Below are 16,333 nucleotides of genomic sequence, written 5' to 3'. Positions count from 1 at the left end.
CCTCAGTAACAAGACCACATTTACCCCCTCCCCATCCCTCAGTAACAAGACCATATTCACCCCCTCCCCGTCCCGCAGTAACAAGACCATATTCACCCCCCTCCCGGTCCCTCAGTAACAAGACCATATTCACCCCCTCCCCGTCCCTCAGTAACAAGACCATATACACCACCCTCCCCGTCCCTCAGTAACAAAATCACATTCACCCCCTCCCCATCTCTCAGTAACAAGACCACATTCACCCCCCTCCCTGTCCCTCAGTAACACGACCATATTCACCCCCTCCTTGTCCCTCAGTAACAAGACTATACCCACCTCCCTCCCTGTCCCTCAGTAACAAAATCACATTCGCCCCCCTCCCTGTCCCTCAGTAACAAGACCACATTCATCCCCCTCCCCATCCCTCAGTAACAAGACCATATTCACCCCCCTCCCCGTCCTTCAGTAACAAAACCACATTCACCCCCTCCCCGTCCCTCAGTAACAAGATGACATCCACCCCCCTCCCGGTCCCTCAGTAACAAGACCATATTCACCCCCCTCCCCGTCCCTCAGTAACAAGAGAACCACTTACAGTGGTTACATAACAGTGTCCTTCTGTGTGTCTGTGTGCCCCTTACCTAGTTGTGGTTGCAGGGGTCGAGTTACAGCTCCTGGCTCTGGCTCCAGGAATAGTCTTATTGCAAACCATTGCATTTTCTCTACTTTCTTTACATGCTTGGTTAGATGTGGGTTCCAAACTGGTGCTGCATACTCCAATATGGGCCTAACGTACACGGTGTACAGGGTCCTGAACGATTCCTTATTAAGATGTCGAAATGCTGTTCTTAGGTTTACTGAGTGCCCGTATGCTGCAGAAGTTATTTGGTTGATGTGTGCCTCAGGAGATGTGTCTGGTGTTATACTCACACCAAGATCTTTTTCCATAAGTGAGGTTTTTAGTCTCTGGCCCCCAAGACTGTACTCTGTCTGCGGCCTTCTTTGCCCTTCCCCAATCTTCGTGACTTTGCACTTGGTGGGGTTGAACTCCAGGAGCCAATTGCTGCACCAGGTCTGCAGCCTGTCCAGATCCCTTTGTAGCTCTGCCTGGTCCTTGTCTGATTGGATTCTTGTCATCAACTTCATATCATCTACAAACAGGGACACTTCGGAGTCTATTCCTTCTGCCATATCATTCACAAATACCAGAAACAGCACCGGTCCTAGGTCTGACCCTGGTGGAACCCCATTCATTACAGGCGCCCACTCTGACACCTCGCCAAGTAACATGATTCGCTCTTATCTTCCTGACAGGTATTCCCTGATCTACTGTAGCGCCTTCCCTGTTATCCCTGCCTGGTCCTCCAGCTTTTGCACTAATCTCTTGTGTGGAGCTGTGTCAAACACCTTTTTACAATCCAAGACAATGCAATCTTTCCACTCCTCTCTCTCTCTTGTCTTACTACTTTCACCTTGTCATGGAACTCCATCAGGTTTGTGGCACAGGATTTCCCATTCCTGAAATCGTGCTGGCTGTCATTGATAAGCTCATTCCTTTCTAGGTGTTCCACCACACTTCTCCTGATAATCTTCTCCATGACTTTGCATACTATACATGTCAGTGACACTTGTCTGTAGTTTAATGCTTCGTGTCTGTTTCCCTTTTTAAAAAGTTGGACTACATTTACTGTCTTCAGTACCTCAGATAGTCGCCCTGTTTCGATAGATGCGTTGAATATTGTTGTTAGGGGTACACATAGTGCCATTGAGGTATCTCACTCACTTAGCAGCTTCTTCACTTCCTCCTCGGTTGTATGCACTTGTCCAACACTTCAATTCAATTCAATTCAATTCAAAGTTTATTCTCTATAAAGATTACAATGTTGAATTTACAGAATTTGGTTGTTGTGTGGTTTACATGTAGTTAAATAATGATTACAGAGTGTACCACTAGAATGCCTAGCATGGCTAGGCATTTCGGGCAGACTTAGTTTAATTCTTTATTTTAAAATATTACAAATTATGAGGTAAGTTGGTATTATGGCTAAGTGACTAAATACTAGTTTGTGAGTTTAGCAATGTGAATGCTTTTGTTTTGGCACAGTACATAGTTTCAGTATTGGAGTATCATAGGATTCATTATTTTAAGATTGAGATTAATATTTCTGTTTATGGTCAAATGGGTGAGTGAGTGTAAGTGTGAACCACCAGGTGGTATTCGTGTAGTTAGTTGACGGGGTGTATCAGAGAGATAAGATGTTTTCTATGGTAGTTTTGAAGGTGATGAATGTGTCTGCAGTTCTAGAGTTCTCAGGTAGGGTGTTCCAGATTTTAGGGCCTTTGACATACATTGAATTTTTGTAAAGGTTTGGTCGGACACGGGGAATGTCATAGAGATGTTTGTGTCTGGTGTTATGCCTGTGGGTTCTGTCACAACTATCAAGAAAGCGTTTCATTTCAAGGTTGATATTGGAGTTTAAAGTCCTGTAGATTTAGATTGCACAGTAGTAAGTGTGGATGTACTGAACTGGGAGTAAGTTTAGATCTATGAAGAGTGGGGGGTGTGTTGCCAGGGATGGGATTTAGTGATTATTCTTACTGCAGCTTTTTGTTGGGTTATTATTGGCTTTAGGTGTGTTGCTGCAGTTGATCCCCAAGCACAAATAGCATAGGTGAGGTATGGATAAATAAGTGAGTGGTATAGTGTGAGAAGGGCATTTTGCGGCACGTAGTATCGTATCTTGGAGAGGATCCCAACCATTTTGGATACTTTTTTGGTTATGTGTTGGATATGGGTGCTGAAATTCACGTTGTTGTCAAGGTATAGGCCTAGGAATTTGCCCTCATTATGTCTGGTAATTAGAGTGTTGTCGATCTTAATGTTAATTTGTGCATCTCCTGCTCTGCTACCAAACATAATATAGTAGGTTTTGTCAGTGTTAAGCGTAAGTTTATTGGCTGTCATCCAAGTCGATATTTTGATCAGCTCCTCGTTAACAATGGTGTTGAGGGTGGCAAGATTAGGGTGAGAGATGACATAAGTCGTGTCATCAGCAAAGAGAATGGGTTTCAGGTGTTGGGATACGTTTGTAAGATCATTGATGTATATGAGGAAGAGCAGGGGACCAAGGACACTTCCCTGTGGAACTCCAGTATCAAGCGGCCGTGTTGTTGATGCTGTGTCTTTAATGGTGACATACTGATACCTATTAGTAAGGTAAGATTTGAAATAAGCAAGTGCATGGCCTCTTATACCGTAATGGTCAAGTTTGTGGAGTAGGATGTCGTGGTCTACTGTGTCAAAAGCTTTTCTTAGGTCAATAAAAATTCCTAGTGGATATTTCTTATTTTCCAATGCTGTGTAAAGCAGATCTAGCATTTTTATGATTGCATCATTAGTGCTTTTATTTTTCCCGAATCCAAATTGGCAGGGGTTGAGTATGTTTTGTGCTGTTATAAATGAATATAGTCTCCTGTGCACGAGTTTCTCAAAGAAATTGGATAGCAATGGTAAGTTTGATATTGGCCTACAGTTGTTTAAGTCTGTAGGGTCACCACCTTTATGTATTGGTGTAACCCTTGTCGGTTTTCAAACCATTCATCACAACTGTCAGACACTGCAGCATCATGGGATCTTGTTACAAAGAATTCTTCATCACTTGTTCTACCTTTGGACGAAGACCTACTTCGACTAGTGGATGGTACCACTATGACCCCGCCTCCATCTCCTTCACGTCACCTCACTACAGTATATAAGCCACGTCTACGGCCCTATGCTGTACATTCTACAAGATTGATGGACTGAACACATCGACTCCAGGTTGAGGGACTGACTACCTCATTCTCCTCCTCTCCTTACGCCTTCCTCTTTGTATTGGACTGATGAAGCCACTGTGTGGCGAAACGTTTCCTGAATAAAGATTTCCATATGCTGCATAAGTGTATCAATCTTCAACTTGTCGGTTTTCAAACCATTCATCACAACCCTTGCCATCTTGAGTAGTTTCGGGAAGGTGCTAGTTTCTAGTGACTTGTTAAAAAGTAATGAAATAGCATGCGAAAGGATATGGGCCACTCGCTTGTACAGTAATGGTGGGACATTAGACAGATTCCCTGAGTTGTTTTTAAGTGACTTTATAATCTCGGTGACTTCCGAGGGCTCAGTTGGTGCAAGATAGAAGGAATTTGGGAAATTCCCATCTAGGTAGTCTCCGGCATGGGCATTGGTATGTGGGATTTTATTGGCGAGATTAGATCCTATGGTTGAGAAGAAGTCGTTTATCTTGTTAGCTGTGTCAGTGGGATGTAGTGGTGTTTCATTAGGTTTAGTTAGGACAATATTCTTGTTTTTTTTCAGTTTGTGGGTCTCTAGAATCTGAGAGAGTGTTTTCCAGGTCTTTTTTATATCTCCTCTAGTGTCTGTGAATCTACTGGAGTAGTATAGTTGTTTGGCTTTCTTTATTACTTTGGTGAGAACTGATGAATAGTGTTTAAGAATATCTTTGTGTATTAAGCCCTGTCTATATTGCTTTTCATATTGGTGTTTCTTGTCAATGGATTTCAGAATGATGCTGGTTAGCCATGCACAACTAAACCGTTTGTTTGTGATCTGTTTCGTTTTTATAGGACAATGTTTGTTGTATAGTCTAAGTAATTTGTTAAGAAAAATGTCTGTCGAGTCATCAATACCATTGGCCTTGGAGAATTCTGTAGGCCAGTCAACAATCTCTAGGTCAGCTGTGAACTTCCTTATTGAGGCCTCGTCATGGAGTCTAAATGAGACTTTGTTGTATTCAAGTGGTGGTTTACTAATGTTTGTCAAGAGGAAGGTAGGGTAGTGGTCTGTAGTGCTATCTGTGATTATCCCTGATTTAAGGGGGGCTAGTATATTGGTCCATATGTGGTCTATTATGGTTGCACTTGTCTCAGTGAGCCTGGTTGGTTTAGTTATTGTTGGTATGAGAAGTGTGTTGTTCATATTGTTGATGAAATCAGTTACAGGCTGATCATCTAGTAAGCCAAGGTTGATGTTGAAGTCTCCAGCTAAGAGAAGGTGGTGCTTATTCATTTGTCTGTTTGTTATTAGTGACTTTAATTTCTCACTGAAATTTGGGATGTTTGTGTGAGGTATCCGGTAAATGGCACCGATTGTTATAGGTGTCTTAAGGTTTTTTACAGTAAAATTAGCAAAAATGTATTCCCCATATTCATCACTAAAGCAAGTGATGCTAATACAAGATAATTGGTTAGAGTAATAGATTGCAATACCACCCCCAACTTGGTTTGGTCTGCAGTTGTGAATTGCTGTGTATCCTGGTAGAGGGTAGATATATATTGTGTCCTGCTTAAGCCAGGCCTCAGTAAGAATAATGCAGGAGAAGGGTGTCTTTAGTGATTCAAGGAGTGCCAGGAGGTCATCATAGTGTTTGCTTAAGGACCTGATGTTGTAGTTAAGTATTGATAGACTTTTAGCATTGTTTAGGATAGTGCTGGCTTGTGATGCTGTGTAATAAAGGCAGTTACTTTACCTGGAGTTTACCTGGAGAGAATTCCGGGGGTCAACGCCCCCGCGGCCCGGTCTGTGACCAGGCCTCCTGGTGGATCAGAGCCTGATCAACCAGGCTGTTGCTGCTGGCTGCACGCAAACCAACGTACGAACCACAGCCCGGCTGATCCGGAACTGACTTTAGGTGCTTGTCCAGTGCCAGCTTGAAGACTGCCAGGGGTCTGCTGGTTATCCCCCTTATGTGTGCTGGGAGACAGTTGAACAGTCTCGGGCCCCTGACACTTATTGTATGGTCTCTTAACGTGCTAGTGACACCCCTGCTTTTCATTGGGGGGATGGTGCATCGTCTGCCAAGTCTTTTGCTTTCGTAGTGAGTGATTTTCGTGTGCAAGTTCGGTACTAGTCCCTCTAGGATTTTCCAGGTGTATATAATCATGTATCTCTCCCTCCTGCGTTCTAGGGAATACAGGTTTAGGAACCTCAAGCGCTCCCAATAGGTTTTGATTGGGTGTCAGATTATGGAGGTTTAGATCAGGGTCAACGTGATCAATCATCTTCTAGGTTTAAATTATGGTTATTTATATCCTGAGTTATGTGTTGAGTTCTAGTACTGATATCTGTAGTGGTGGGAAGTTTGGACAAGTATATAGCTAGAGTATTTTGGTCATATAGAGTATAGTCATTACTACACATAATGAAGTTGATGTTGTCTATGTGTTGTGCTGGAATGAACTAAAGTACAACTAGGTATAAACTAGTAAATTTAAAATAGAACAAGACTCTCACTTGTAATTGCACTAAGGTCTAATATAATGACTTTTGTGGAGTATATGTTTTGAGCTAGAATGAGCTATAGTACAACTAGATTTAATCTAATAATATAAAAATACAAATTAAAAATAGCACCAGTCTCTCACTAGTAATTGCACTATGGTCTAATATAATGAATCTGGTATTGACTATAGTACAACTGAGTTTAATTTAATGATATAAAAAAGGCGCAAGACTCTCAATTGTAATTGCACTAAGGTCTTATATAAGTTGTTTACAAGAATTAGAGTATAACTAGATTTAAATTGACAGGATAAAATACACAAGTTAAGGTAGCAAAAGAATAATAAAAAAAATGATAAAAATAAAAATGGCAATGACTTGGTTATAATATGCTATTAAGATGGTAGACAGGATGATATAAAAGTTGTAGTTGAAAATACTGGAGTTTACCTGGAGAGAGTTCCGGGGGTCAACGCCCCCGCGGCCCGGTCTGAGACCAGGCCTCCTGGTGGATCAGAGCCTGATCAACCAGGCTGTTGCTGCTGGCTGCACGCAAACCAACGTACGAGCCACAGCCCGGCTGATCCGGAACTGACTTTAGGTGCTTGTCCAGTGCCAGCTTGAAGACTGCCAGGGGTCTGTTGGTAATCCCCCTTATGTGTGCTGGGAGGCAGTTGAACAGTCTCGGGCCCCTGACACTTATTGTATGGTCTCTTAACGTGCTAGTGACACCCCTGCTTTTCATTGGGGGGATGGTACATCGTCTGCCAAGTCTTTTGCTTTCGTAGTGAGTGATTTTCGTGTGCAAGTTCGGTACTAGTCCCTCTAGGATTTTCCAGGTGTATATAATCATGTATCTCTCCCTCCTGCGTTCCAGGGAATACAGGTTTAGGAACCTCAAGCGCTCCCAATAATTGAGGTGTTTTATCTCTGTTATGCGCGCCGTGAAAGTTCTCTGTACATTTTCTAGGTCGGCAATTTCACCTGCCTTGAAAGGTGCTGTTAGTGTGCAGCAATATTCCAGCCTAGATAGAACAAGTGACCTGAAGAGTGTCATCATGGGCTTGGCCTCCCTAGTTTTGAAGGTTCTCATTATCCATCCTGTCATTTTTCTAGCAGATGCGATTGATACAATGTTATGGTCCTTGAAGGTGAGATCCTCCGACATGATCACTCCCAGGTCTTTGACGTTGGTGTTTCGCTCTATTTTGTGGCCAGAATTTGTTTTGTACTCTGATGAAGATTTAATTTCCTCATGTTTACCATATCTGAGTAATTGAAATTTCTCATCGTTGAACTTCATATTGTTTTCTGCAGCCCACTGAAAGATTTGGTTGATGTCTGCCTGGAGCTTTGCAGTGTCTGCAATGGAAGACACTGTCATGCAGATTCGGGTGTCATCTGCAAAGGAAGACACGGTGCTGTGGCTGACATCCTTGTCTATGTCGGATATAAGGATGAGGAACAAGATGGGAGCGAGTACTGTGCCTTGTGGAACAGAGCTTTTCACCGTAGCTGCCTCGGACTTTACTCTGTTGACGACTACTCTCTGTGTTCTGTTAGTGAGGAAATTATAGATCCATCGACCGACTTTTCCTGTTATTCCTTTAGCACGCATTTTGTGCGCTATTACGCCATGGTCACACTTGTCGAAGGTTTTTGCAAAGTCTGTATATATTACATCTGCATTCTTTTTGTCTTCTAGTGCATTTAGGACCTTGTCGTAGTGGTCCAATAGTTGAGACAGACAGGAGCGACCTGTTCTAAACCCATGTTGCCCTGGGTTGTGTAACTGATGGGTTTCTAGATGCGTGGTGATCTTGCTTCTTAGAATAAAATGGTCAATAAAAGAAGTTTACAATAAGTTTGATCAATATAGTTTAAAGCAAAATTGGGCAATAATAGGGATTTTAGAATAAAATTGGGCAATTGAGTATTTCTTAAAGTGAGGTAGAATTATTGAGGACAAGTTATGGCTAGTTTATAATAAAATAAGATGGAACGGTGGTGCGGTAAGTTGTAAAAAAAGGAGATAGATTCTGTAGATATTAAACAAATTAAGATTATGAGGTAGAATGGTCGTTGAATACAACAATGGCAATCAAAAGTAGTTGGGGTATTAGAATTTTAGGGGGGAACAAATTTATGACAATATAACACTAACGGTGGACTATGGGTATTATCTGCACTTTACTCTGATTCTGTTAGTCCAGCCTCACTTAGGAATGTTTTAAGGTCATGTTCTGTAGAGATGAAGTATCTCTTCCCAGTGGGCTGTTTCCTAACTGCGATTTTTCCATCCCTCACAAAGCACTGGTGGATTTTTTGGGCATAGTGTAATTTTCTTAGCCGATAAAGAAGGTTTTGTCTTATTTTGGTAAGGCACTCATTGACGTAAACATCAGATTTCATAGAAATAGATGTTTTTAGTAGGTTGTTTCTTTGTAGGCTAGTTTGGAATTTTAACAGCACTGTTTTTTTACCTGCTTGGTAGCCCATCAGTTTGCAATCCTTTAGGTCATCATTACGTATGTTAAGGCGAAGGTGGTGCTTGATAAGCTGTAGGGTGGTCTCCATGCAGGTCTCTTGGGTGACTGTGGGTGGGAGATGTTTGCTGTTAACTACAACAGCGTCAGATAGCTGCTGTTGGTCATTATGGTCTTTGAAGTTGGTTATGACATTGGCAAGTTGTTGGTTCACTCTTGATCTTTCCTCTGTAATGTTGGTAGTAAGTAGGGTGACTTGGTCTTTTAGAGTGTTGATGGTGTCTAGGGACTGGGTGTGGGTGTTGCTTTGTTGTTCCAGAGTGTCTAGTTTATGTTCAAGAGCAGTGATCTTGTTGAGGTAATCTGCATTGCTAGCTTTTAGTTCCTGCATTTCTTGAGTTAGTTTGGTGATCGTTTGGTTCTGAATCGTAAAGAGTTTAGCTATTTCTGACATCAAATACTGGGAAGGAGTTATCTTGGACTGTGACGGCGGCCATATTTGTTGTTGTCTGTCGTGTGTTGTGGTGGTGCCGGTGGGTGATGAGGGTTGTGTCCTGGCTGGCAGTACCACAAACCTCTCCTCAGCTTCCTTGCATATTGTTGTCACATATTCCATCATCTCGTTTATTGACTTCCCTATCAGTTCTCTGTCCTACTTAACCCTGTGTAGGAAATTCTTCTTGCCTGTATAGTCCCCCTCTCTTGTAGTCTGGCTTCATTCGTCCTACCCTTCCTGCTTCCCTCTCCACTTGTAACTCTACTATGATCTCTGGCCCTGAGGGGTCTCTCATATGTGATGTCCTCAATATCTGCAATACTCAATGTGAATACTAGGTCCAGTCTTGCTGGTTCATCATCTCCTCTCTCTCTGGTAGTGTCTCTTAAGTGTTGATACATGAGGTTTTCCAGCACCACCTCCATCATCTTAGCCCTCCATGTATCTTGGCCCCCATGTGGCCCCAGGTCCTCCCAGTCGATTTCCTCGTGGTTGAAGTCATCCATGATCAGTAGCTTTTCCCTGCTTGCATGAGCCCTTCTGGCTACCTCAGCGAGTGTGTCAGCCATCGCTCTATTACTCTCACCATACTCTTGCCTTGGCCTCCTGCTGTTTTGTGGTGGGTTATACATCACTGCAATTACCACCTTGGGAACTACAGACTGTATTCCTATTATGTAGTCTCTTGCTTCACCTCTGTCTCCTCTCTCCAGCTCATCAAAATGCCATCGGTTTTCGATGAGCAGTGCCACTCTTCCACCCCAGTGTGACTCTGTGTGTTGCTGTATGTCTCTGTGTTGCTGTGTGACTCACCCCCAAGATCCTTCTGGTCTATAGTTTAGTGTGTGTCTCTGTGTGCCCCTGTGTGTTCCTGTGTGTCTCTTGTGTTCTTGTGTTCCTATCCGTTCCTGTGTTTCCCCATGTGTCTCTGTGGTCCCTGTGTTCTTCTGTGTTTCTATTTGTTATTATATGTCCTTGTGTTTTTCTGTGTGTTACTGTGTGTCACTGTGTGTCCTGTCAAGTTAACCACGTTCCTCTAAGCACCACCTGTCAAGATAACCCCCCCACTAGCTCCATGCACCACCTATGTCGAAGCATCACCTGTAAAGTTAACCACTAACCTCCAAACACCCCCTTTCTTGACAGCCAGGGCAGGATGTTGTGGATATTCCTCAGCTTTCCTCTTGAGCATGGTATATACTGAGAATGGTGGCTCAGCTATGGCTTCCTCATCAGTGATGAACAATTGAACAGCACCGTCAGCAGCAGTCGTCTTGTTCGACACTGCTGGCAGGATCTGAAAATAAGTCAAAGTTCATTTCCACATGACAAAATGTGCAAAATAACCACTGGGGGGGGGAGAGGAGTAGAATGATAGCTCTAGGCCTTTCTTGTTGCAATCAACACATCATCAGGAGCTTGCAACATTGCAGAAAAGAGGAGGATGTCCAAGCAAATATGATCCCAGGGGACGTCTTCACTGGATCATACTTGCCTGGACATCCTCCTCTTTTCTACAACACTGCAAGCTACTGATAATGCATTTATTACAACACGAAAGGCCTACAGCTATCATTCTATTCCTCCCCCCCCCCACCCCCATGGGTGATTTGCATCATGTTTCGCTTGGTTTGCGATATTTACATGATACAATGCGTACTCACCTAATTGTACTCACCTAATTGTGGTTGCAGGGGTCGAGACTCAGCTCCTGGCCCCGCCTCTTCACTAAGTGCTACTTGGTCCACTTGATAAGCTATTTCACTTTCTGACTACTCTATGACTGAAGAAATACTTCCTAACATCCCTTTGACTCATCTGGGTCTTCAACTTCCAATTGTGACCCATTGTTTCTGTGTCCCATCTCTGGAACATCCTGTCTCTGTCCATCTTGTCTATTCATGCAGTATTTTGTATGTCGTTATCATGCCTCCCCTAACCCTCCTGTCCTCCAGTGTCGTCAGGCCGATTTCCTTTAACCTTTCTTCGTAGGACATTTCCCTTAGCTCTGGAGCTAACCTTGTCGCAAACCTTTGTACTTCTCTAATCTCTTGACGTGCTTGATCAAATGCGGGTTCCAAACAGGTGCTGGATACTCCAGTATGGGTCTGACGTACACGGTGTACATTGTCTTGAACGATTCCTTACTAAGGTATCGGAACGTTATTCTCAGGTTTGCCAGGCGCCCATATGCTGCAACAGTTATCTGGCTGATGTGTGCTTCCGGAGACATGCTCGGTGTTATACTCACCCCAAGACCTTTCTCCTTGAAAGAGGTTTGCAGTCTTTAGCCACCTAGCCTATACTCCATCTGCGGTCTTCTTTGTCCTTCATCGATATTCATGACTTTGCATTTGGCGGGGTTAAATTCGAGAAGCTAGTTGCTGGACCACGTGTCCAGCCTGTCCAGGTCTCTTTGAAGTCCTACCTGATCCTCATCTCATTTAATTCTCCTCATTAACTTCACTTCATCTGCGAACAGGGACATTTCTGAGTCTAACCCTTTCATCACATCGTTCACATAAGCTAGAAATAGCACTGGTCCTAGGACCGACCCCTGTGGGACCTCGCTCGTCACAGGTGCCCATTGTGATACCTTATCACGTACCATGACTCGTTGTTGCCTCCCTGTCAGGTATTTTCTGATCCATTGCAGTGCCCTTCCTGTTATAAGTGCCTGATCCCCTAGCTTCTGCATTAATCTCTTGTGACGAACTGTGTCGAAGGCCTTCTTGCAGTCCATGAAGATACAATCAACCCACCCCTCTCTCTCGTGTCTAACTTTTCGACTAACTGTTACTTTATCATAAAACTCCAGTAGGTTTGTGACACAGGATTTGCCTTTCATAAATCCGTGCTGATTGTCGTTTATAATCTTGTTCCGTTCCAGGTGTTCCACCACTCTCCTCCGGATAATCTTCTCCATGACTTTGCCTGCTATACACTTTGCCTACTGACACTGGTCTAGATGCAGGAATGGGTGCCACTTGGTTATATACATACAGAGTATTTCGGGTAAGCTTAAGGTTAACCTGAGACTACAAGAGCAGCAATATTATGTGTCCCGCAGGTCGATTGCTGGTGCACTTAGTTCACACATCTAGAGGGATTAGTACCAAACCTGCACACGAAAATTACTCCCTATGAAAGCAAAAGACTAGACAACACAATAAGTGTCGGGGGCCCAAGACTGTTCAACTGCCTCCCAGCGTACATAAGTGGGATTACCAACAGCCCCCTGGCTGTCTTCAAGAAGGTACTGGACAGGCACCTAAAGTCAGTACCTGACCAGCCAGGCTGTGGTTCGTACGTCAGTTTGCGCGCTGCCAGCAGTAACAACCTGGTTGATCAACCCTTGATCCACCACGAGGCCTGGTCCCAGACTGAGCCGCGGGGGCGTTCACCCCCGAAACCCTCTCCAGGTATACTCCAGGTAAGTTAAGAAATTAGAGAAAATGCAAAGGTTTGCAACAAGACTAGTCCCAGAGCTAAGGGGTATGTCCTACGAGGAGAGGTTAAGGAAAATCGACCTGACGACACTGGAGGACAGGAGAGATAGGTGGGATATGATAACGGCATATAAAATACTGAGAGGAATTGACAAGGTGGACAGAGAGAGAATGTTCCAGAAATTGGACACAGCAACAAGGTGACACAGTTGGAAGTTGAAGACTCAGATGAATCACAGGGATGTTAGGAAGTATTTCTTCAGCCACAGAGTAGTCAGGAAGTGGAATAGTTTGGGAAGCGATGTAGTGGACTCAGGATCCATACATAGCTTTAAGCAGAGGTATGATGAAGCTCAAGGTTCAGGGAGAGTGACCTAGTAGCGACCAGTGAAGAGGTGAGGGCCAGGAGCTTGGACTCGACCCCTGCAACCTCAACTAGGTGAGTACAACTTGGTGAGTACAACTAGGTGAGTACAACTAGGTGAGTACAACTAGGTGAGTACACAACTGGAAGATAAAAACTCAGATCAGGCTCTGATCCACCAGGAGACATAGTCACAGACCGGGCCGCGGGGGCGTTGACCCCTGGAATTCTCTCCAGGTAAACTCCAGGTAAAGGATGTTAGAAAGTATTTCTTCAGTCATATAGTTATTAGGAAGAAGAACAATCTGGAGAGTGATGTAGTGGAGGCAGGATCCATACATAGCTTTAAGAAAAGATACGATAAAGCTAATGGTGGTTAGGTAAGACACATATGCAACAGTTAGACAACTTTATTCCGAAACGTTTCGCCTACACAGTAGGCTTCTTCAGTCGAATACAGAAAGTAGGCAGGAACAGTAGAGAAGTGAAGACGATGTAATCAGTCCATCACCCTTAAAGTCGTAGAATTTGAGGTTGTCAGTCCCTCGGCCTGGAGAAGTTCAGTTCCATAGTCAGGAACTATCTATCGATAGTTCCTGACTATGGAACTGAACTTCTCCAGGCCGAGGGACTGACAACCTCAAATTCTACGACTTTAAGGGTGATGGACTGATTACATCGTCTTCACTTCTCTACTGTTCCTGCCTACTTTCTGTATTCGACTGAAGAAGCCTACTGTGTAGGCGAAACGTTTCGGAATAAAGTTGTCTAACTGTTGCATATGTGTCTTACCTAACAACCTGTCGGTATTGTATACCATTTTGATGTTTTAAAGCTAATGGTGCAGGGAGAGAGTGGACCTAGTAACGACTAGTGAAGAGGTGGGGCCAGGAGTTACGGATCAACCACTGCAACCAAAAATAGGTGAGTACATAATTTATTTATTAATTTATTTATTTCTTTATTTATTTGAACATGATACAGAGAAGTACAAAAGAATACAGTTAAATGCAGCATACCAAAGCCCTTGTATGCATAGCATTACTGGCAGGCTTAAAATTAACTTAAGATTAACTAAGCAATGATGTATTCAGTAGTAAAACATTATTGTAAACAGATAACAATTTAGCACAAATGAGTATTACAAAGACAGGTCATGTGGTCATTTACTGTGTTGCTGTGTAATCAGTAGAATGGAGTATTCTGTTAGGTAATGAAGTTAAATACAGTCCAAGGACTGTACCTCAGCATTACAGAGGCACATAACTGGATCAAGTACTGTACATGAGCATTACAGAGGCACATAACTGGACCAAGTATTGTACCTCAACATTACTGAGACACATATTGGACCAAGTATTGTACCTCAACATTACTGAGACACATAACTGGACCAAGTACTGTACCTCAATATTACTGAGACACATAACTGGACCAAGGGTTGTACCTCAACATTATTGAGACACATAACTGGACCAAGGATTGTACCTCAATATTACTGAGACACATAACTGGACCAAGGACTGTACCTCAACATTACTGAGGCACATAACTGGACCAAGTACTGTACCTCAGCATTAGAGAGGCACATAACTGGACCAAGTACTGTACCTCAACATTACAGAGGCACATAACTGGACCAAGTACTGTACCTCAGCATTACAGAGGCACATAACTGGACCAAGGACTGTACCTCAGCATTACAGAGGCACATAACTGGACCAAGTACTGTACCTCAACATTACAGAGGCACGTAACTGGACCAAGGACTGTACCTCAACATTACAGAGGCACATAACTGGACCAAGTACTGTACCTCAACATTACAGAGGCACATAACTGGACCAAGTACTGTACCTCAACATTACAGAGGCACATAACTGGACCAAGGACTGTACCTCAGCATTACAGAGGCACATAACTAGACCAAGTACTGTACCTCAGCATTACAGAGGCACATAACTGGACCAAGTACTGTACCTCAGCATTACAGAGGCACATAACTGGACCAAGTACTGTACCTCAGCATTACAGAGGCACATAACTGGACCAAGTACTGTACCTCAGCATTACAGAGGCACATAACTGGACCAAGTACTGTACCTCAGCATTACAGAGGCACATAACTGGACCAAGGACTGTACCTCAACATTACTGAGACACATAACTGGACCAAGGATTATACCTCAACATTACTGAGACACATAACTGGACCAAGGATTGTACCTCAACATTACTGAGACACATAACTGGACCAAGTACTGTACCTCAACATTACTGAGACACATAACTGGACCAAGGATTGTACCTCAACATTACTGAGACACATAACTGGACCAAGTACTGTACCTCATCATTACTGAGACACATAACTGGACCAAGGATTGTACCTCAACATTACTGAGACACATAACTGGACCAAGTACTGTACCTCAGCATTACAGAGGCACATAACTGGACCAAGTACTGTACCTCAGCATTACAGAGGCACATAACTGGACCAAGTACTGTACCTCAGCATTACAGAGGCACATAACTGGACCAAGTACTGTACCTCAGCATTACAGAGGCACATAACTGGACCAAGTACTGTACCTCAGCATTACAGAGGCACATAACTGGACCAAGGACTGTACCTCAACATTACTGAGACACATAACTGGACCAAGGATTATACCTCAACATTACTGAGACACATAACTGGACCAAGAATTGTACCTCAACATTACTGAGACACATAACTGGACCAAGTACTGTACCTCAACATTACTGAGACACATAACTGGACCAAGTACTGTATCTCAACATTACTGAGACACATAACTGGACCAAGGAGTGTACCTCAACATTACTGAGACACATAACTGGACCAAGTACTGTACCTCAACATTACTGAGACACATAACTGGACCAAGGACTGTACCTCAACATTACTGAGACACATAACTGGACCAAGGATTGTACCTCAACATTACTGAGACACATAACTGGACCAAGGATTGTACCTCAACATTACTGAGACACATAACTGGACCAAGGATTGTACCTCAACATTACTGAGACACATAACTGGACCAAGTACTGTACCTCAACATTACTGAGACACATAACTGGACCAAGGATTGTACCTCAACATTACTGAGACACATAACTGGACCAAGGATTGTACCTCAACATTACTGAGACACATAACTGGACCAAGTACTGTACCTCAACATTACTGAGACACATAACTGGACCAAGGATTGTACCTCAACATTACTGAGACACATAACTGGA

The 16,333-nt window shown here is 43.4% G+C and overlaps 1 protein-coding gene across 2 annotated transcripts in view; it reads right to left on the bottom strand.

The window, feature by feature from the left end:
• LOC128684324 (long-chain-fatty-acid--CoA ligase ACSBG2) overlaps window positions 1-16,333 on the bottom strand; it is a 183,554-nt gene that overhangs the window by 123,234 nt on the left and 43,987 nt on the right. For both annotated transcript variants that reach the window (XM_070089242.1, XM_070089248.1), the window contains exon 3: window positions 10,363-10,538. In XM_070089242.1, the coding sequence (XP_069945343.1) occupies window positions 10,363-10,538 (176 nt within the window). The remainder of the gene's footprint in view (window positions 1-10,362; window positions 10,539-16,333) is intronic.

This window comes from Cherax quadricarinatus, chromosome 2, assembly GCF_038502225.1.
Source record: "Cherax quadricarinatus isolate ZL_2023a chromosome 2, ASM3850222v1, whole genome shotgun sequence".
Classification (NCBI taxonomy): domain Eukaryota; kingdom Metazoa; phylum Arthropoda; class Malacostraca; order Decapoda; family Parastacidae; genus Cherax; species Cherax quadricarinatus.
The sequence above is the reverse complement of the archived record's forward strand: the minus strand, read 5'-3'. Positions and strand labels throughout refer to the sequence as shown.